We start from the raw sequence: 23,887 nt of genomic DNA, 5'->3' as shown, positions 1-23,887 counted from the left end.
AATGATGTAAAGAAAAAAAAATTAAATATATTTTTCTTTAACCTTTCCTCTAATCTGAGTGTAGGAAGAGAGCACAGATTCTCCAACATGGGCTGAAACGTTAATACATCCCTTCTTTAGTGTATTCTGAAATATTTGTAAAGACTATGTTCCAGCCTCATCAATGTGTAAAATGTTTAGGTCAATTTATTTTATGTCAAAATGCAAATTATTCCTCCATCAAACAACAGGCAAAATGTATGATCTAATAGAAGAATAGAAATTAGCACCCAACTGGACCAATGATACGAGTACTGAAATCTGCCAGTCATGTCCACATTGGGCTTTATAATTTTGTAAATAGCACTTAAGTCCTAAGTGAAAGACTGAATTTACTGGCAAACATATCGACAGGGAATTGTTTACAAGTTTAAGCCACGTTTTGAGTTATGCCCACTTAGAAAGTTTTCAGTGCAGTAAAATTTTCCTTTTAGCACAGTACAACCATAAAGTTGCAAACCTATTTATTTGAACTGCAGGGATAACTTAATTAACCAATGATGAGAGACAATATATGGGTCTACTAGATATCAGCAACTGAGCTATGACTTGTAGCTATGGCTTGTATGTACTCATATGACTATATGAGCCCTAAAATTGAAAGCACTATAGGGGGACTCTACAGGCCCAGCTGACAGAACCTCCTTGAGAGCAGTATATTCAACTGATACATTTAACCTGTACTAGTCAGGTACATGCATATATAACTATGTGAGCAATAAGTACATTACCATATGTGCATCCTCAAGACCTGGGGGTAAATATATCAAATTGCGGGTTTGAAAAGTGGAGATGTTCCCTATAGCAACCAATCAAATTCTAGTTAGCAATTATTTAGTACATTCTACAAAATGACAGCTAGAATATGATTGGTTCCCAATATTATGGTAATTATGTGGACTCTAATGCCCAATCCATGCCTAGCAAATTGAGAGCCTATTATTGTATTTATTTAAAATCAATGGCTTAAAAAATCTATGTTGTACACAGTGATATATTAAATTTATTTATATATTTTTGCAGATTAAAGTTAAACTGTTGTGGGCTATGACTTGAGGCCAATAGAAAATTGCAACTAGAACTGAGATCACCGTCCACACAGCATCGTTAATGTTCTTTCAATGAGTCAAGTCATTCCCAAAATGGTAAACAAAAAAATTATCTTAATTCCCTATCAGGCCAAGCACAAAACTGCGACACTTATTGGTGATTTAAGCTATTTACTTGCTAATTGTCAATTGGCAAGTGCTGAGAAAATCAAAGATTGTCAACCATGCAGTCTGAAACATCAACCGCTGAGAAGACCTCTGGAGGAGAGGAACAAGAGGACATGGTGAGTATCCCTGAGTTAGACTCCTGCACTATGGCTTATTTGAAGCTACTAGGGAGGGTTTTGTTGTACTAAAGATACAAATTAAAGATGTGATTAAAGCAGAAACCACTGAAACGAGAGCTGAATTGGTACGGTTTGCTAAATTCCTTTCTAATCTGGAGGAGGCTTTGCAGAATAAATATGCACATAAGATTAAATAAATTAATTTACAGATAAATGATCTGTAGAATCAGAAGTGATGCAACAGTTTAAAAATAAAAGGTATTATGCATGCAGAAACAAATGAAGACACACATACACAGCTATATTCTGATCTATACTAGAAAATCATCAGGCCTGCAGTTCTATTGAAAAAAGTACATACAACCTTACGTCCCCAGGGACCATGGCGAGGCTCTCCCAGAGATATCTGAAATCTCATTTTAAACTAAAGGACGAGAAAACTGGTCTATGCCTGGGCTGAAAATACCATCAAAGTCCATTCTTAAATTTACTGATACTGAGATCTGTCCAGATTCACATTGCACCAACACTGAGCACTGAAAACTTAACAACAGAGCTCAGAAATAGTAAAAGTGCATACAGATGGGGCTATCCACTGTGGGACTGATGCTGAGCTGGTCATACTCCCATTTGTTTAGCATAAAATATGCAAATTTGTACCACACATGCCCATACATCTCCGACCATATGCAGATCAGACACTTGGACCACCCTATACTTGGAGAGGCAGGATGGGGACGAAGGGGTCAGTCAAACATAGCCTGAGTTCAGTAAGGGTGGGTTCACGTAATTGCGACAGGTAGAACAGCACGGAGGTGCAGGTGCCATATCACTTGTGGGTGCCTGAGGGCAGGTGGAAATACACATTTATGATGATGATGGTTGCCAGCACTAGCTAGTCGCTCCTAAGTGCAGATTACCACTGAAGCTGATAGTGCTTTTGAATGTGTTTATCGATATCAAAACAAATGTTAAATAAATACTGTTGTGCTTATGACCTGGTTGGGTGTAAGTGAATCTGATGTATGCCTGACATTGGAGACTGACCAGACAGACCCCTGACTCTCTTAACTGGTAAAGTCACTTGAAGGTATTGAAACATGAGAACTTGCTGTATATAGACCCTAATCCACGTTACTTTGGAGCAATGCACTCAGTGATTTTCGGCAAAAGAGAATAGAATTCTTTATATACTTTGCATAATGGTTAGCGCCTCTATATTAGCATAATGTTCTAAATGTGTGTTCATTGTTTGTTCAGTGTGTATATCCTAATTTTCCCTAACGTTTCTTTTCTTCCATTCTCTTTAGGTTATAGATAAAACCTAGGCCAAGACTGGATGTTTACTTCATATGCATAATGATAAAGCAACTGAATATTTCTCAATCACATACAGATTTAGATGTGGCACTGAGGTAAATTAGATAAAAACATAATTACATTTAATAACCTTTAATGTCTGAGAACTTAATTTTCCTGAGAAGAGGTCACAGCTGTTTTGATTTCTTCAGAAGGCAGATGTGGAAATTATCCAGGAATCTGATTTTGGAAAGGATAAATCCTCTCACATGATTCACCCTCATTATATCTATATAGTAGTGATAACGGACATGGGAAAACCAGAGGAGTATCTATTTTTACTTGATAAAACAATCATTTTATTCTTTGCAAGTTGCAACAGGATTAAAAAGATCATTTTGTTTATGTTTCAGGTAACATTCATTTAATTGTTAATACTTTCGCCAATGTTTAATGGTCCAATCAAATATTCCACCCAATAGTAAGAAAATTATAGTCCCACCTAACAGAATTCAAAGTGTGCAGAATGATACTGGTCGGTGACTTGGATGCTCCTCTTAAGTCTTCTTCTTTGGGACAAATGGACATTCCCATAGGCCATAATATATCCTACGGTCTTATAATGGATGCTTCATCAGCTCCAGATTGTTGATAACTGAAGAGTTCTATAAGCATGAGTAAGGATTTTTCTTATTCGTCCTACCTCTATCAGGATGTGAGCTGTTACTTTTGCATCCCACATTATATAGTATCATGTCTTCAAAGCACAAATATTGGCTCCATTATTGGTCTGATTATGCTCCTATTTATATAACTTTGTTTTTGTCAGTGAGCATTCCACATATGTGATCATCTAGGCCAGTGGTTCCCAAACTGTGCGCATAGGCTCCCTGGGGTGCCTCAGCGGTCTCACAGGGGTGTCTCGGCCAGGACCAGTGGCAAGCAAGGTGGGGGACTACTTGGTAATTATTTTGGCTTAGGGGTGCCTTGAAAAAATTATGGAAACCCTAAGGGTGCCTTGAACTGAAAAAGTTTGGGATCCACTTATCTAGGCTAAATAATGAATTAATCATCACCAATAGAAGGTTCTCAACTACTTCACCTTCTATATACATCCACCTAAAGAGCTCACAAATGTGTATTAAGGACAAATTTTGAGCATTAAGAACAGACACTGACTTGGGACTGAAAGAGCATTTTTGTACACAAGAATAACACACCCAGGGTAATAAATGTGGACGATTATTGGCAAGGGCAGTAAAATAGACAACTTCTGACATATGTTCCCTGATTAGAGATGGCAGAGGAACTCAACTTACACTTGATAGCTTTATAAAAGTTTATTTTAAAACTTTAATGTTTAATCTGATAAACGTTTGTCTCACACCGCTCACTAGCAAAGTACTCAGCAATATCTTTCCAAATTGGATACTGGAATCCATGACTGAGAAATTAGAAGTCACATATATTGTTGAAGAGCTTGTTTAAGCTCTTAGACACACGCCAGATGACATTCTGTTGTCTATTAGAAAACTTTTTTCTTTTAAGAACTTGCACAACTCTTCATTGACCTTGTCAATGCAATTTCACATGACAATCCATTTCAGAGACAAACAACAGAAGCACAAATTGTCATAATACTTAAACAGGATAAATGCTCATTGATATGTTCCAGCTACCATTTTAATTTACTATTAAATCCAAAATGATAGTAAAAAGACTTGCTCCACTCATTTCAGAGATCATCAATTCAGGATAAGTGGGTTTTATCAGAGGAAGAGAGGGGAAAGACAGCAATGATTATAGCTTTAATACATAATTTTCTATCCACTTCTGTTCGACTGGGTGGATTGATTCTTTATGCAACTGATACTGCAGAGATATGGCTTTGGAGTCTTATATGGTGGCTCCTTATGTGAACTTGATGTATGGGTAAATGGGGTATTATCTAATATGTTTTAAATACGGGTTTGCACCCTATTCCCTTTGATATTTGTGTTATACTTTGACACCTTAGCAGCAGCTATCACAATGAATATTATATTAAGGGCATCACAGTGCGAGAATAACATAAATGGGTATTTTAATTGCATTACCCCATATTTCACTCTTGCTTCACTCCTTGGAGAGTTTGATAGATTTTGAATAAAGTAACTTATAGTAACTTCGGAAATTCGGATCTCTCCTGTTGCAGGGCTAATTTGGGAATCCCTAGGAAAATGATTATAGTAAATAACAGCTTTCTGGGTGTTTAACTATACTATAGGGGTTTGTTAATATCTCATTTAGTGTAAAGTCATCGGTCCACTAAAAAAAATGTGCACAGATTCAGGTAAACATCAATGGGAGTTTATTGAGTAACCCTTTCCTGGCTATGAATATCTCTCTCTCTGTCTCATCACAGAGCAGAGCATTAAAGGCCAAGTGCTGGGGCCATGACAACATGAAGCTAGTCCTCGTTACTTGCCCAGAGAGGCATGGTGGTGCAAACTGCGTCATCAAGGGCCCACCCTCTTTACGAGAGAATGAAGAGCCTGGATTCAGCATCTAGTTAACTCTTTTGGGAGTCTGTGAGGATTTCCCAAAATTTTGGAGTCTCAGGATTTTTTAGGAGAGTAAGCAAGTACGATAAACCCACAAGTTATTGTATTGTGAGAGTATTATCACACATAAATAAGACTGACAGGAGGGCTCCTCACTCACTTGACTGTGGGGCGTGATGTCATCATCACATCCCAACTGTGTCAGTGAGGAGTTGCAGTGAGAGGAGCTGGCTGCTTGCGGAAGAGAAGAAAACAGGAAAGTAGATTTGTTTTAAGCAGGGGACAGCGTGTGTGTGTGTGTGTGTGTGTGTGTGTGTGTGTTTATGCAGGGGGACAGTGTGTGTGTGTTTATGCAGGGGGATAGTGTGTGTGTGTATGTTTATGCAGGGGGACAGTGTGTGTGTGTGTTTATGCAGGGGGACAGTGTGTGTGTTTATACAGTGAGACTGAGCGTGTGTGTTTATGCAGGGGGACAGAGTGTGTGTGTTTATGCAGAGGGACAGTGTGGGTGCTTATGCAGGGGGACAGTGTGTGTGTGTGTGTTTATGCAGGGGGACAGTGTGTGTGTGTTTATGCAGGGGGACAGTGTGTGTGTGTGTGTTTATGCAGGGGGACAGTGTGTGTGTGTGTTTATGCAGGGGGACAGTGTGTGTGTTTATGAAGGGGGACAGTGTGTGTGTGTGTGTGTTTATGCAGGGGGACAGTGTGTGTGTTTATGCAGGGGGACAGTGTGTGTGCTTATGCAGGGGGATAGTGTGTGGGCTTATCCAGGGGGACAGTGTGTGTGTGTGTGTGTGTGTGTGTGTGTGTGTGTTTATGTTTATGCAGGGGGACAGTGTGTGTGTGTTTATGCAGGAGGACAGTGTGTGTGTGTTTATACAGTGGGACAGTGTGTGTGTCTGTTTACACATGGGGACAGAGTGTGTGTGTGTGTGTGTGTGTGTGTGTGTGTGTGTGTGTGTGTTTTGAAGGTGAATAGTGTGTTCTGGGAGGACAGCATGCAGAGAGAGGGACAGAGTGCAGAAAGGGGGACAGTGTGTGTTCTAGGGGGACAACGTGCAGAAATGGGGAGAGTGTGTTCTGTGGGGGACAGAGTGTGTTTTGTGGGGGACAGCGTGCAGTAGGGGGGACAGTGTGCAGAAGGGGGGACAGTGTGTTCTAGGGGGACAGCGTGCAGAAAGGGGGATAGAGTGTGTGTTTTGAAGTGGGACAGAGTGTGTTCTGGGGGGACAGTGTGCAGAAAGAGGGACAGTTTGTGTTCTGAGGGGGACAGAGTGTGTTCTGGGGGGACAGAGTGTGTTCTGAAGGGGACAGCGTGCAGAAAGGGGGACAGAGTGTGTTCTGAGAGGTACAGAGTGCAGAAAGGGGGACAGAGTGTGTTCGGGGGAGTGGGGGGGCGTATGGGTGTATTAGCCTAGGGTGTCCAGAACCCTTAATCAGGCTGTGCCATAACCCCAGCACTGTGAGCCAGCAATGCTAAACACTGTGCCACTATATAAGATCAGCATGAGATTCTCATTGCTACTCTTTAAGGCGAAGAACTTGCTATTGATCAATGTTAACAGCAGTGTAATTAAATAACTGCTTACAGCACGTGTTCTTTAAATTATGTTCATTTACTATCTGCAATAAAACATATGCTTGTAAAAAGTTCTTAAATTTACCTGCCCTCCATTAGATGTTGAGAAAATTCTTGTTGTACCTCCGCACTGCTTCACATACCACAAAAACCAAAGAGCTGACACTTCATGAGGCTCTGCTGTTACATTTACATTCACAAAAAGTGTTGCAAACTTCTTAGCCGTGCTATAAGATCATAGAAAGAAGGAAAGTCACACATGGAAGCCTCCCAAGGCAGCCTTACAAAGGTTGGCAAATTACTAAATGTACTGTACTGGCATTTAGTAAAATAAAAATTGCTGCAATTAAAAAACTTAGAAATAGAGGTCAGTATAAAATTGCAGTAGTCAACAGTTTGTGCATTGTTCAGGGCTGTGAACTTTCTGCTTACAACTCCTGAAGCCCTTCTCCTCCATATACAGCTTTCAATTTAATTTTAAAGAAATTTTGTAAGCACATAATTAAACATCAGAAAATAACCCAGAGTCACTAAATTTGATAAAACTATCAGTAATAAAATGTATAGCATAAAATAAAAGCTACATTGATATGCTGCAACTATGCAATTATGTCATTGTCATTTGCGTTGGTTTCATCCCTACTAAAATATCACTTGCGGTGTGTGTGTGTGTGTTTGTGTATTCGTCATAAACACAGCATTTAATAGCTCCTATACTGAGCCTCAGTGCCTGATTTACAGAGGAACATAGATGTCTCATTGGGATATGAGCAAAGGTACATCTGCATACTTGCATTCCTACATTAGTATTTTAAATTGCACACATCCCAGCTCGCAAGCAGAAATCGTTACCCAGGAGCATCGCACTCTGCTATCTCCCTCTAGGCAAAATAATTAGGGCCTCTTGTCTCTGTTTTTCTACATTAGTGTGCACCTCTAACCCCAAAACTTTTAACCTAACTTAAATCCTTTAATGATTCAGGTGTAGGTCAGTGCTTAAATCTTCTTTCCACATCAATATTTTCACTTTGTATGCTTATGCCTATGCTTAGGCCAACCATTTAGCAGCCGCAACACTTACAATGTGGTAAGCTTAGGAAAACCATACTGTGCTTCTTAAACAATTGTATTAACAAATATCTTACTGGGCAGGGTGTAAAAACATACTAGCATGCTTTTAGATGAGTTACATATTATTTATTTAAGAACATGTATGGTTTAGACTAGTTATAGGGATATACATTGATGTATATTTATATTTAGGATTTGGACTAATGTTATTTAGTTGAATTAGGTAGAATCAAACGCTCATATTAGATTTTGCAGGGGACCAGGACATGGTGTAAAATATAGGAAAATCAGGGGGTGGCTGGGTCACACAACAATGGTAATAAATGATACAATGATACATACACACACAAAAGCCTATTGCACTATCAACGGTGTAATTAGACATTTGTGGTTCTCATGGTAGTAAGTACCTCCTTGCACCATCCAATGGTGAAAAACTCACACATATATATATATGGGGCATTGACAAGAAGGTGAGCCTATATCAGCTGTGGGCCTCATAGCAGCGGCACCCCCTACACCTCTGGTAGGTGACTTTGTGTACAATACTACATTTTGGGATAAAATGTGTAAAATCTGAGAAATTAGGTCCTTCAAAACAGTGTACATTCCAGGAAGTGCAAAATCAGGGAATAAAGAATAGGGGTGTGACTGTTTTTTGGTATTCACAGTACTCTTTGACAAGTTTCATATCTTAATAGGACATCAGTGGGCTGAGATACATTCCTCTTTAAAGCAGTTTCCATTAATAGAATGTCCAACAGACGGCCCTGTCTGGAGAACCCAGGCCATATGTCACTTTGGCCCCTCTGGGAGCCTGATTTAGAGTGCAGCATAAAAATATGTCTTGTGCAAACCTTGCATCCGTGTTTAGTGTTCTACATATCATGCCCTTGCGGCCCCATGTGCCTGTATAGGCGGATCAGGTATTTGGCATGCAAGTGGAATACAGTAAGGGTATACAGATGCAAGTCAAGCATGCCTCTTTGAAATGTGTATTATTTTTAGATACACTGATGAAATATGTTAGCTATGAAACATATGTTTTGTATTTACATAAACTGAGTGCAAATTTTGGACATGATTATGATTATTATGGCATTTTTGCTCCAGACACATATATAGGCAATCTTCAGTGGCGGACTGTTTTTATTACAAAAAGGTAATGTGGATGATGTGTATAACCCAATACCACTATTATGTCAGCATAACATGTAATTCTAAAGCTTTTTGTGTACAAATGATAAAAGGAGGAGATGTAACAGCCACTAATTCCAACTTTGTGATTCATCTCTATAACCATGTTTACGAGGTGCTCTTTGCCCACATGATGCCTTACATTAATGTGGGAGGCCTCTATAGTCTTACTTGGTCCAGCACAGCTTGTCAATCAGTTCTTTCATTGTGATTTTGTCCCATTCCTCGGCATGTGGTGCCATCCATGGGGCTTCATTAGGAATCTGTAACACATACACAAACATAGATTTGAAAAAGAACATGTGAGTCTGCTTTTTGTGTATATCTGAGAACCCAGTTTAGTAATAATACAAATCGGTTTCGTTAGGGAAGTTCATCATATGTTCCTATAGGATGTGATAAATGAGTTCTTTCTAATTACCACTGGAAACATAAGGTACAATTATGGTATCACATGAGGGATCAATCTTTACACAGGGCCACATTATTTTATCTATACAGGAACTCACACATCACAATTCCAGATATATTGTAAATACAAGAGAACTTTTGGAGGGAGGAGATGTCATGTAGATTTAAAAAATGATAGGTTTAATAAAACTGCTCAACTGGAGAGTCAAAGTCAAGTTTCATTCAGTAGGTAATTATTTAATTAGTACCAGAAAATCATCCATGGGTAGGTGATTAAAAATGTGCGTTATTGTAAGATTGTGTTATTGTACTGTAGTGTGTGACATCAGATGTCAGTGCTTGTACAGTGTGCAGTTAACAACATGTGTATGGGTTTACTAATCTGTAAGGCAGCTGCACAGCAATAAGGAAACAAAATGTTTTACTAATACAATTACAAATAATTAGAACTCCCAATGAGAAACTTATATAAGCAGCAAATATAAAGTGTGTAGGTGTTGATCCCACTTTAAATAGTCTTAAAGATATAATTTACATTTGTTACTTTTACTCAGGATGAAAATAATATCATATTGTGTATTCAACCTACAAATCAATTTTGACATACTAACATATTTTACAATAATACTCATTTATCATTCTTTGGTTGTAATTCCGATCATATTTTCCTAATTTGAAATTATTTTCTGATGGCTGAAAATATGTTTATTTTTAAGTATTTCTTCTCAAAGTATTATTTCAGAGTATCTCTTCTCATATGTTTACTTATTTATGTTTACAACATATTTAGAGCCCTAGTTCTCTGTTTTTTGGGCCAAATGTAATATTTACATGTAACATATAATGCAGCTCTGGGCAAATTGCTGCAGATGTGGCGGAGGATTACTATGTGTGCACCCCCTCTCTCCTTCCTGATTCCTCCTCAGCACGTCTCTGACCGGCAGCCACACACAATGTCCCTCCAAAGGCAAATATAAAATAATTTGCAGCTCTTTCCTTCATATTTACAGTGATATATAGACCACATTGTTAGCACTTATTTGACTTTTATTAAATGTTACCTCCTTTCCCAATTCATCGAGGGTTCTCCATAGATTGTTATAGTCCAAGTAGACAATCGGGTTCCACATTGGAGGGAATGGCCCTTTAAAGGCATATGATTTACCCTAAAAGATAATAAAATAAATGAACTATTAGTTATTAGAATGGCACAGATAGCATGTACTTATCTGAAAAGTATTATATACAGAGATCTTGCATGTGTTTTAATTTGCTTTAAATTAGGTTTATTACCTTGGATTATTCAATGGAAAAAAACAAACCTAGAAACTTCATTTACTAGTAAGGCAATTAGGAATTGACAAATCCAAGGCATAGCCTATGCATTAATTCAATCAATATCTACCCATAGGGCCTCATTTAGAGTTGAAGGTAAGGTATTTATGGAGGGTAAAAGTAAGCATTTCCATACTGTGCATGCATGACAAAATGTGTCTTGGATTTGAGGGTATCTTAGACTTACGACCTCTTACATCTGTAGCGAGGCTGAAAGAGATGTGCATAATTTGAGTATAGTAAGGGCATGTACACGTAAGGGTAGCACATCCCCTGGAGATGCGACCTAATTAGACTTGCCCCCATCTCCAGAAATGGTTCATGGGAGGCGTAAATTTTGTAGGTCTGGTGTAAATATGCAATCTGCCTGCTGCAGATGATAGAAAGTTCAAAAGGAAATGATGATATATTATGTCAAGTTGTCACCATGTATTTGGACTTTTTCCACTCTGCAGGAAAGAAAATTCATATTGGTGTTTGTATTAAATTGGAGTGCGCATATGCCGGAGGCATCTGTATGTCTGACGTAGAAATAATACACTATTGTGTATTGGTTGTATTTTCAGATAAAAATACACATGTAAAACTGCAAGTTCGCAACAAAATTTTTATGAGTACATTAGGGAAAATACTATGCGACCAACTCTAAATGAGACCCATAATGTTCATTTTGCAAATTTTAATACCTAAATAAACTTGTAGACACACAAACAAGGAGTTTGCTGACAGGCGCCAATCAAGAGATAGAATGACAAACAAAAACAGTGAAGATCAAATACCAAAACACAAATAATGGTGACAAAAAACACACAAAATGAAAAATAATATGAAATTTCATATTATTTATGTGTGACCTATTTTTTGCTACAAGCTGCCTTCCAGTTTGAACATTTGTTGCGCCTTTTGGACTTAGTCACCCTTTTTGTTTGATCTAAATAAACTTGTGTATTTTACAATCTGTTACAAATGTAACAGCCAACAAGATGCAAAACTTTAAAAACACCTACTTTATGTAAATGGTTAAAAGTCTACATTTTAATTAAAATAGAAATGCTATGGGAAAATGGCCATAGGAAATCATTCCTGGTTAATAAGCAATGATTACATTATATTGCCTTCAATCCTTTCATTACTTATGGATTTCCACACCTTTTTTCTTTGTTAATTTATCCTTGTGATATTTTTTTTAAAAAGAACAGTTAGAGGTTTCTATTAGTGTATACTGATCTGACAGAAGATTCATCTTTGTATTTTGGGCACATTATATAATAAAAAAATGGGCAAAATATAGAAACTATAGAAAGGGAGTAAAGAAAAAGGCAAGGGATAGGCTGACATAATTAGGAGATGGGGTTAATTAATACAAGGTTGGAGCCATGTTCTATTTGCACAGTCTGTGATATGTGTAAAATTAATTAGGATGACACTGGTTTTGGACAGGCAAAGAAATTGGGACCATTTCTGAAGTCCATTTACTGTTTATATATTTTTTTTATATTACTTTATTAACTCTTTTGACTAAAGATCAGGCCACAAGTATAGTTTTACACAATAATCATACCAAACTATATTGTATCTGGAGATGCTCACAATCACATTTCCGAATGGCCTGCCATATAGGCCAACTGCACAAATCAAATTGTCCAGTCAGCTGGTCCAGTGTATCAGTTGGTACTGTATTTATCATTATCCCTGAATTGGCTTTAACTGTATTTGAATTGTCTTGAACAGTGTTTCCTCATAACTGAGATCTTCCCTATCCCTAATTAATTTATTTATACTTCTTATATCACAACTTATTTTCCAATTGTGTTAGCAATTTGACAGAACTACACAAGTTCAATCAAACATTTTAGTGGTATAATTGGCTATGCACCCCGATTCAAACTTTTATGTTATATGTTCTCTAATTGTGTTCAAGATTTGCTTTAATAATGTTTAGAACATGTAAGAACTGTCTTGCACACTGTCAAACAGGCTTGAACATTTTTGAACATGTTCAATCATTTCGATTTATATCATCCTGCTCTAAAATTCAAAATATTCTAATGAATTTTTGAATTTTAGAACAGATTTGTCAAACTATTTAGAGAATCAAATAACAACCACTTCCAGCAACTGTAGTTGCCAGTTGCATCTAATGAAAATTACGCCTCATTAGCTGCTGGTTACACCAGCATCTACTCATTACACTTCCAATTTGTTTGCAACAACCACCATCAATGTTTCCAAATACACATAGGGCTAGACTTACTAAGCTGCGGGATTGAAAAAGTGGGGATATTGCATATAGCAACCAATCAGATTCTAGCTATCATTTATTTAGTACCTTCTACAAAATGATAGCTAGAATCTGATTGGTTACTATAGGCAACATCCCCACTTTTTCAAACCTGCAGCTTAGTAAATCTAGCACAGTTTATTCAGATTTCTCACATTTATGTATATGCTGTGTGTTTCAGAATTTATCCTGATACTTGTCTTGGTGACCAGTTGTAACCCCCTGTCACTATGTGTAGGGTGGGGTGCAAATGTTACACAGTGCACCTCTTTCTCAAGTCCTGGATAACTGAGGGGCATGGGTGGAAATGACCAGGGGGTCCCTGAACATGTAGGTGTTTCTTTGTAGTTAGTGGGACACAGGTGATTTCACTTTGTGGTGCAGTGCAATAAGAGTCACAATTATTTGGGCGCCAGACAATCTCTATGACAAACTGAACTCTTTATTTACACTCCTCTTCCTCCAGCACGATAATCTTAATGGTTGCAGCAATACAGAAATATATACAGCTCCTTACTCCTCCAGCACAGTTCTTAATGAGCAATATGGTTACAAATACATCTTCTTACTCCTCCTGCACACATCTTACACTGCTGCAGTTGTCACAGTACATACCAGGTTCTCCTGGTAACAGTAGTTCCACAACTACTCACAATTCAGCCTCTGTTTCCAGTACACACATGCAGGAATCACAGGATTGCTTACCTCCAGCAAACACTTATAGCTCTGACCCTTTATCTGTGTAGCTCACAGCTCTGCAAGCTTGGGTAAACTTCCTTCGACTATAACATTCTTCACTAGTGTTCTCTCTGCCCCTCTTTGGGTTTCCCACTACTCCACAACTACCTCTCTTTGCTACAACACTCTCTCCAGGAGTGTCTGCTCTCTCCCTATTCAGGGCACACATTCCTTGCCCTGGCGCAGTCACCACGCTTGCGCTCCCAGGCAATGCCAGGGGAGCCTGGGAGGTCCCCAGTTTCTCACATCATCTCTTTCCTCTCTCTTTTTCCCCCCTTTTTATAGCCCCTCCTTTTTCCCAGTCACCATAGCAACTCATCTGAGTCACTGGGTGCATGGTTCCCTAAAAACGCCACTAGGGGGCGTTACACAGATTTCTCACATTTATCTATATGCTGTGTGTTTCAGAAATTATCCTGATACTTGCCTTGGTGACCAGTATTTGCCCCCAAATATATATTTAAATATCTGAGGGCTCACTTTGAATAGGGTACAAGGCCTGCTTTTAAATGTAAAATATGCATTTTTGAAGTGCACATGCTCAATTAAAATATGTATATGGTATATGTTTATGTACAAATTACACTATTTGCGTATCCCTCTGTTGCACCTGTTTACATCAGTAGAGGTGAAACAGGGGAAAGCCAGGGGATAGGCCAAGTACAGTAAAAGCGCATTTACGAACTTGCTCTTTATTTAGCTATGGAGATAGACACAGGTACACCTGTCTGAGGGAGTACCTGGATCAAAAATGATGATCAATAGCATGCAGTAAGAAAAGAGTGTTTTAAATATTTTTTTTAAAATGTGTCCTGCCCCAAACCAAGAGCTCTAGGTGGTAGCAGCAATTGCAGTGGGATGAGCAGTGTAGGGCACTAGACTACGACAGGCTGGGGTGGTGACACTAGAACATGGAAACCCAAAGCGTGGGGTCTCCTTGTTATAGCATCACATAGCCCTAGCCTGGGCCACACTGAGCTGATTTCCCTAGGGGCCTGCATAGAAAATATGGGCCAACCAGCATAAAACACAGCCCCTTAAAGCACAGGGCCTCCTCTCAACACCCCTGACAGTATGTGTAGGGGTCATAAATAGTTTAAATGTAAACATTTTTCCGCGGTGCATTCCTATTTGCACAAGTCATGGCAGCCCTAAACTACAATGATTTCATTGATTTACATTGTAGCAAAGTAATTAATTGAGGTTATGCTTTTGAAAAATATATATATATATTCCACTAGATGGAGCTATGAGATCTTATATATAATGTTTCTGAAAACATGTTTTATTCCTTTTTTCTATTTATAATAGACCTTTATTGCCTTTAGCACTTGTTAGTTTCTTTTCACTGCGATCTTCTCTAGTTTTCTCTTTATCCTTATTTGCCTGTTACATTCACCCCTTTGCCTATTCCTCTTGGGAAACCCTCTTAACAGCTTTTTAGTGTATGCACCAGAATAATAGTTTGATGTGCATAAAGCATTGATGAAACATATAACACTAACTTCATATTAACATAAGCATCATTTGAATGTCAACATATTTGGAGCATGCAGAATCTTTTAATATTAGATGAATCTTATTTCTCCCAAAAGAAAAAAAAATGGGCAGGGATCAGTTATAAAGTAATTTTAAGGGTATATCATACTTGCCAACTCTCCCGGAATGTCTGGGAGACTCCCGCATTTCGCGAGAGTCTCACGGACTCCCGGGAGAGTGTGGCAATCTTCACAAGGAAGTAGGTCCAAAACGCCACGATTCACCGGGAATCGCAAATTTTGGAGCCCTGCACCCCATCACGCCCACCTCCTCGGCTGGCTCCCGGAATCCAACTTTCAAAAGCTCGTAAGTATGGGGTACATCCAGCTGTCTGTATAGCGTGTTGTTGAGCTATGTTGTCATACCTAAACTGGCATTCCAGAGAAACAGTAATATTTTTTAGAACTTGACCACACATAAGAACAGGTAAGACCATGTTGTTTGCCTTACAATGCCTGCAGGCAATCAGTTGGACAGGCTTGGTTTAGAAACTAAAGTTTAAGACATAAAATACAGTTGCTTTTCATTACATAATATCAAAATGCAGCCAATATATAAATCAAATTAATATTAATACTACTACTGATAGTACTACTACTAATAAAGATAATAACAAATAGTTTAGTAGCCAGTAAGTCTGCACATGCTAATTGGCCTGTCAATCAGTAATTTCCAGTGATAGAAAGGGGAGTGACAACCAGCAAAAGCATGTGATCTTATAGAAGAAAGGGTATGGTTAGGAGGAATATGGGTTCGACCTACTTTGGGAGTAGAGTTATCAAACATTTTCAGAAGTAAAAGAGGAGGTGTCTCCCATAACAACCGATCAGATTCTAGATCACACTTTCTAAAATGTCCTTGATAAATGCTAGCAAGACTCTGATTAGTTACTGTGGGCAACACCTGCCCTTTTTCATTTTAGAAATATTGATGAATCTACCCATTATGCAAAATATCAGCATGAGAATACTGGGAGGTAGGAGTAAATTCCTTGTTTGGCATGACATCTTACCTTAACATAATGAATGAGACGCTGCACTTCATTTACTTTGTAGGTTTCTACTCCAAATTCTTTGGCAATTCTTATGATTCTGTTCTGAGTTGGTCCCACATACGCACCACCGAGATCAACATATTTTGCTTTGCTATTCTGGTATGAAAATATAAAATTCTAGTTTAATTTCAAACACAAATAAAAATGAATGCATCATAATGCCATAAAGAACATTTGGAACATATTTGAACTAGTATATAAAATACAGCAGTCACAAACAATTGAAATTGAGACAATTATGAAAACTGCTCCTCACTTAGCTGTATGACAGAGACAGTGTTGTCTGTAACAACCATTCAGTCGTTTGCTTTCATTTTTTAATTGCACTAAAAATATAACAGTTAGAGTCTGAACCAGACTACCCCTTAAAGTATCTGGACTCACATATCCATTTTAGATTTACATGGGTTTATGTTGCTTTATGAGTATATATATATATATATATATATATATATATATATATATATATATATATATATATATATATATATACACACCAGTTTCATGGTCATAAACTGAATCTTAAATTTATAGTATTTGAAGCTACCTGTCATTTACCATTCAGATATCTATGAATATATGCATTGTTTTGATTTAATTTAAGTGTTACTTTGGGCCTTAGTTAGAGTTGAGCATAAGTCAGTCTGGACAGGAATATTGGTGGTGTGCAAGTGCAACTGATTTGCAGTAAGGGCATGTATATGTAAGTGTGGCATGTCCCCTGGAGTAGGCCTTATCTCCAGATACAATAAATTGAGAAAAATGTCACTCCCCAAGACAGTTTAAAAAGTACAAGTGCAAGTGTTTATAATCTGGGTTGATCAACGCTAATGACAGGGGACTAATAGAATGGAGTCCAAATGCAAAAGCCACAACCAGCACAACACTGTGCTAGGGTTGGCTGGTTACACTATAACAGGGAGACTCAAAGCATGGGATCTTCCTGTCATAATGTGAGCCTGCCACAGCTTAATCAGCATGGGACTGAATTTCATAGGGCAATCAGGTCTGCACAAAAAATGTGGGCTCCTCTCCCACAGGTTAAACCAGCCCCGAGATGAGTAGCACTGAGCGTGTTCCCAATCCTGCTGGGAGGTGGTGCCTGTACTTCTAGAAACAGTTAATGGCTTCCAGGGTTTGCTGGAAATTGTAGTTCCACAAATGTAACTATTGATATTCTGACTTTTATACATTACCCAGACACCCACAGTCCAGTGGCATTGTGAAAACTTTTTTTGTGGGCCCAATTCACCTAAGGAATTCTTTCCCAGGCTGGGGCTTGGCTACATTTCAACAGTGCAGGTCTCCCTGTTATAGTATGATGTGCCTCCCAACTGTCCAGTTGGTACATTCCCGATTAGAGGAGACCATCCTGTCATACGCAAAGCGGACTTGGGAGGTATGTTCCCCTATCAGCATTTACTGATAGGGGAAAAGTGCTGAACACATCCCTGGGTTGGACATGGTGTGCCTCAAATTGACTTGGTCATACTCCTTTTGTAATTCATGTAGGGGACACCAAACTGTTCGCCCCTCCCCTCTGCATCAGCGTTACCTAGCAAAGTCTGTAAGCACTGGTGCTAGTTACACTTTAAGGGGGATGGGAACATATTTGATATTTAATTATTATTCTTAATTAATCCCAAGTCATCATCATCATCATCATCAGTAACACTTAAAGACATGCAACTCAAAATACACATTAGACCAACATTTTGCATACATATTACTATATTTATGTCACCTTGCACTGGTCTCTAAAGGAACAGTGCAGTGCAGTTCTGATTCACATGCAGGAAACCCACCTTCACTGTGAAAGTTCTTCCTCCAACTCGATCTCGAGCCTCTAGCACGACCACACTCAGTCCTGACTCTACTAGTAATTTAGCTGCTGAGAGACCTAAAAGAGACATAGGGCTTTGATTCATCGATTTAACATCTTGAAGTTGTTCAGATAAAGCTTATTTAACAATGCACATAACTATAAAGCCACGATCCTTTAATAGAAACTGGACTATAAAATCAATAATCATTATTTTCACCAAATTCTATCAACTACAATAGATTGTGCTTAATTATTAGAGATGGTCACTGACCCCTGTGTTTTGGTTTTGTATTCGGTTTTGGATCTGGATTACCTTCGTGTTTTGGTTTTGGTTTTGGAAAACCGCCCTTGAGTGTTTTGGTTTTGGTTTTGGTTTTGTTTGGTTTTGTTTTGCTATTTTTGAAAAAAATGCAATTTTTTTGGTCTAAAATAACCTAATTTAGTGCTCCACCAGTTTCTTAGATAAGTGAGGTAATTCTAAAGCTAATAAATTATGAAAAAAACAGTTTAATCCCTGGTAGGCCGTCCTTAATTTGAACACTTGTCTGCAAATTATACAGACAAACCTGGTTGTCTACCTCCTCCATCTTTGATTATTGGCATCGTCTTTGGGTGTATATTACACCCTCCACTTGTAGTTGAATATTAAAAAAAGCAGCCTGCACATACTGTGGAACTAGAAAGTAAAATTAAATTGACCACGGTAGTTTGGTGGCTATCTATGCCCCCCCCGCCCTCCACTTGTAGTTGAATATGAAAAAAGCAGCCTGCACATACTGTGGAACTAGAAAGTAAAATTAAAAGGACCACGGTAGTTTGGTGGCTATCTATGCCCCCCCCGCCCTCCACTTGTAGTTGAATATAAAAAAAGCAGCCTGCACATACTGTGGAACTAGAAAGTAAAATTAAATGGACCACGGTAGTTTGGTGGCTATCTATGCCCCCCCGCCCTCCACTTGTAGTTGAATATAAAAAAAGCAGCCTGCACAGACTGTGGAACTAGAGATTTGAATATACAAAGAAATGGACAAAGGCAGTTTGGTATCTGTCTGCATCAGACCCCCTTCCCCATCGACTTGTAGTGAAATAGAAAAAAAGCAGCCTGCATAGACTGTAGAACTAGAAATTCGAATATACAAAGAAATGGACAAAGGCAGTTTAGTATCTGTCTGCATCAGATCCCCTCTCCACTAGGAGTAAAATAGAAAACTATTCAGCCATTATATAATCTAGAATATAAATAGAAATTGAGAAAGGAAATTTGGTATCTGTCTGCATCATAATCATCAACATCCTCATTAGCGCCCTCGTCACCTCCACAAATCTCCCCCTCATCCTCTTCTATTTCCAAAGTGGCATCCTCAATTTGTGTATCACCGGCTACACTCGGGCTGTTCAGGTACGCTGAAAGGGCCCTTCTTTATGGGTACACTAACAGAATGCTCACGATTAGACATACCACTGTTGGATGGACTCTCCACAGGGATTGGTGTCATTTGTGAATCAGAGCAAACATTATCCTCTAATGCCTTATTGCCTTATTGTTATCTTTCAGCTCGGCTTTGACGCGTAACAGTAGTTGTGCACTAGGTGAAGGCCTCATTCTCTCTTTGCCACTGCGTGTGTAGAATGGCATGTTGGCAAAAAAAAAATTATCGGCACTTAACTTTTGCTCAGTAACACTCCTTTTTCGCTTCAACACAGTAAAAAAAAATATTTTTTTTTGTTTTTTGGACTGATTTCGAAACACTGTGTAGTTTGACATTGCCTTGCCCAGATGATGTACTGGGAACACTAACATCAGGACTGGTGACAGAACCTGGTTGCTCATTCTGATCATATGTTGACTGCTTTGAATCCATTCTGAGCCCAAAGCACTGGGGAGTGCTAAAAATTAGTTGGTAGATACTGCTGACAGATAGTAATTTTGACAGCCTGAAATATTTATGCACAATTATGGGGGACACCCCAAAAGCACTTGGGAGTGCTAAAAATGAGTTGGTAGATACTGCTGACAGATAGTAATTTTGACAGCCAGAAATATTTATGCACAATTATGGGGGACACCCCAAAAGCACTGGGGAGTGCCAAATATTGAAAAGAAAAAAACCCTCTATCCTCCTCTCTTCTCTAGCGATTTTTGTTACAACAATTGGAATCAGAATATTGGATTCTCTGTCCCTGCTCTAATCAGCCTGTGACTACACCCTGCTCTCTCCCTCTGTCAAATGGCGATGGATTGCTGTGGAGGCGGGTATTTATAATCTTGAAGTATCGCGAGAACCGAGCCCCGAGATCCGATGACGTCACAATGACGTTCGGCCTCGATTTGGATTCGGAGCGGGCGGGAGAGTACCGAGCTACTCAGCTCGGTACTCGGATACCCAAAGTTCGGGTGGGTTCGGTTCTCGGGGAACCGGACCCGCCCATCTCTATTAATTATACCACATAAATAGATATAACTTTTGACCTGATTAATGTATTTTATGCAGATTCACTACTGACAAACTTAGGAACATAAGCTCTCATTTACAATCGGGGTCTTAAACATGGCTAGTGTCATTCAGCAAAATCAAAATCACACCCTAGTCTACCCAGCTCCTTTTATTAGAAAATATATACCACAGCTGCCATCATCTTGACTTGCTAACCGTAAGGTGCATACACAAAGCATTAGGAGCATGACATTTTAAATGAGGAAGAAACCACATTTTCACTGACACATACCAAAACAGTACAGAGTATCACATGTTTGGCAATATGGTTTTGGTCAATTTTTGTCTAGCTGTCTTTTCATTGAATGTTGTAAGTTATGCTCTGTGCTCTACATTTTTCCACGTCTGTAAACAGCCATTTGTGCTCAGAAGTGAAGAACTGCAGGTACATTCCCTGATTTAAATAGCAGATAGAGTGGCAGTGCCCATAGTGGACTCATTTAGTATTTATAAAGGTTACCAAACACATGGTGATTTTATTGGGCAATTTGCACTGTGTTTCTGTATTTTTTTTCAAGCCAAGGCACTGGATCCCATGATACCTGGTTTGTCCTGTTTGCTGATGACCATCTGCCAGTTACTGCTAATTTTCCCTCACACACCTATATCTCACAAAGTCTACTACATGTATGTGCAAACTTACAATGTTGAAGTGTGGACAGTAGAGCAGATGGCTGACTGATGATCTGACTGCAGCAGAGGTGAGGCTCTCAGTCACCCTCTGACCAACACCCACTATGACTGGCTGGCAGGTCACGGTAGGTGTCTCTGACATGACTTGATCTTAAATTGTATTGACATTGGGCCCTGCAAGTTAGTTGCCCTGTGCATTAGAGCAGTGGTTCCCAAACTTTTGCAGTTTGTGGCCCCCGTAGAGTCTCCATAATTTTTTCAAGGCCACCTCCAAAATAATTACTGAGCAGTCCTGTTTTAGTTGGGTCAAAAAATTGTAATAAGTATTGAAACAAAAGGAGGCATTTAGCTGGCAATATGCAGAGAAAGCAGGGAAGTAGAGTAAAACATTTGTGCAGTAATGCACCTAGATTGAATGTAAAGACCTATGTATAAAAGCAATAGTTTTAATTTGGTTTAACTTACATGACTTGAAATCCTTCCTCTCAGCAAACAGACAGGGTGTGTCTGTTTGAATTACAGAGCCAGTGATGGGCATTTCCTTTTAAAGAGAAGGTAGGTGTGTGACCTGTCCATCAAGCTAAGGCTGGGGGAGGAGTATCAGGTATAAAAGCTTGTTTATATCATTTGTGCACAGAGACCAATGCTGGGTGAGCTGGCTGGTCCTGAGAGAGAGCTGGACTATGTATAGCTAGTGTTTAGGGTCTCCATGATTGCTGTGCAAGTATACGGTGTCAAAACATTTACCATCCTGACAATAAAGCACCATAAAAAGGAAGAAGTTGTTCGCGTGTGCTTCTGCAGTAGCGGGCTTTTGCCACAGTATTTAGGTAAGGACAGAAATACTTATTTAGTTGTATGCAAAAATGCCCCCTCTGCATCCAGACACTCTACCCCTCACATTCTGACCCCTCTGCCCCCAGACACTCTGCCCCCAGACACTCTGCCCCCTCTGCATCCAGACACTCTGCCCCCTCTGCATCCAGACACTCTGCCCTCTCTGCCCCCAGACACTGCCCTCTCTGCCCCCAGACACTCTGCCCTCTCTGCCCCAGACACTCTGCCCCCTCCGCATCCAGACATTCTGCCCTCTGCATCCAGACACTCTGCCCTCTTTCATGCTGCCCCCTCTGCCGTCTCTCACGCTGTCCCCTCTGCCCTCTCTCACGCTTTCCCTCCTCCTCTGCCCTCTCTCACGCTGTCCGCTCTGCCCTCTCTCACGCTGTCCCCTCTGCTCTCTCTCACGCTGTCCCCTCTGCCCTCTCTCACGCTTTCCCCCCTCCTCTGCCTCGCTCTCCTCCCTCCTCTGCCCCGCTCTCCCCCCTCCTCTACCCTCTGCCACGCTGTCCCCCCTCCTCTGCCCTTTGTCACACTGTACCCTCTGCCCGCTCTCACGCTGTCCCCCTCCTCTGCCCCCGCTGTCCCCCCTCCTCTGTCACTCTGTCACCCTCCTCTGTCACACTGTCCCCCTCCCCTCTCACGCTGTCCCCCTCCTCTTTCACGCTGTCTCCCCCTCCACTGCCCCTCTCACGCTGTGTCCCCCTCCACTGCCCCTCTCACGCTGTGTCTCCCTCCACTGCCCCTCTCACGCTGTGTCTCCCTCCACTGCCCCTCTCACGCTGTGTCCCCCATTTACTGCCCCTCTCACGCTGTGTCCCCCTCCACTGCCCCTCTCACTTGTCCTCCGCCACTGCCCCTCTCACGCTGTGTCCCCCTCCACTGCCCCCTCACGCTGTGTCCCCCTCCTCTGTCCCTCTCACGCTGTCCTCCTCCTCAGTCCCTCTCACGCTGTTCTCCTCCTCTGTCATGCTGTCCTCCTCTGCCGCGCACCAGCCATAGAAAAAACAACACAAAAACTTACCAATCCGCGCGGCGCGGGAACCAGCATCTTCCTCTCACAGCTGCATGAGAGAGGAAGATGCTGGGTCCCGGCGCCACGCGGATTGGTAAGTTTCTGTGTTGTTTGTTTTTTCTATGGCTCTCCCGCGGCACCCCTGTGACAGCGCCGCGGCACCCCTGGGAGACACGGCGCACACTTTGGGAACCGCCGCACTAGAGGAAAGAGACGCAGGATACTTTTACATGCTAACCTGCCACTGCATCATTCATGCTATCAGTAGCTGTGCTCTTATAACAATGATTGCAGGAGAAAGTGGGTGTGTCACATATATACTTCTTTTTTAAATCAATTATTGCAGAGTGCAGTGAGTGGAGGCACTTGGAAGTGAGAAGAAGCAGGTTTGGGTCAGGAGAAGAAGAAAAAACATTTTCTCTGCCATTACTAGGATTGTGCTGTCTACGAAAACCTTATTTCACAGGAAGAACAGTGTCATGGACTTGATGTATAATATGCATATTTCTCTTATGATTTCAACAATGTTTGATATGATTCCTATACAATTCAGTAAACTCTGCAACATTTGATATTTCTTTAGATTTATTGATTGATTGATATTGCCCAAACATGATCTAGAGTTCCTGAAATAGGTATATATAATCAATAATAGTGATG

General features: G+C 40.0%; 1 protein-coding gene across 1 annotated transcript in view; it reads right to left on the bottom strand.

Moving 5' to 3' along the window:
• Window positions 1-23,887, bottom strand: part of LOC142139093 (amine oxidase [flavin-containing]-like) — a 62,825-nt gene that overhangs the window by 15,764 nt on the left and 23,174 nt on the right. Inside the window, exons 2-6 of the mRNA XM_075196386.1 lie at window positions 18,228-18,322; window positions 16,381-16,518; window positions 10,537-10,641; window positions 9,236-9,327; window positions 6,882-7,023 (exon numbers count right to left, since the gene is read on the bottom strand). Of these exons, the coding sequence (XP_075052487.1) occupies window positions 6,882-7,023; window positions 9,236-9,327; window positions 10,537-10,641; window positions 16,381-16,518; window positions 18,228-18,322 (572 nt within the window). The remainder of the gene's footprint in view (window positions 1-6,881; window positions 7,024-9,235; window positions 9,328-10,536; window positions 10,642-16,380; window positions 16,519-18,227; window positions 18,323-23,887) is intronic.

Source organism: Mixophyes fleayi, chromosome 2 (genome assembly GCF_038048845.1).
Source record: "Mixophyes fleayi isolate aMixFle1 chromosome 2, aMixFle1.hap1, whole genome shotgun sequence".
In the NCBI taxonomy this organism is placed as follows: domain Eukaryota; kingdom Metazoa; phylum Chordata; class Amphibia; order Anura; family Limnodynastidae; genus Mixophyes; species Mixophyes fleayi.
The sequence above is the reverse complement of the archived record's forward strand: the minus strand, read 5'-3'. Positions and strand labels throughout refer to the sequence as shown.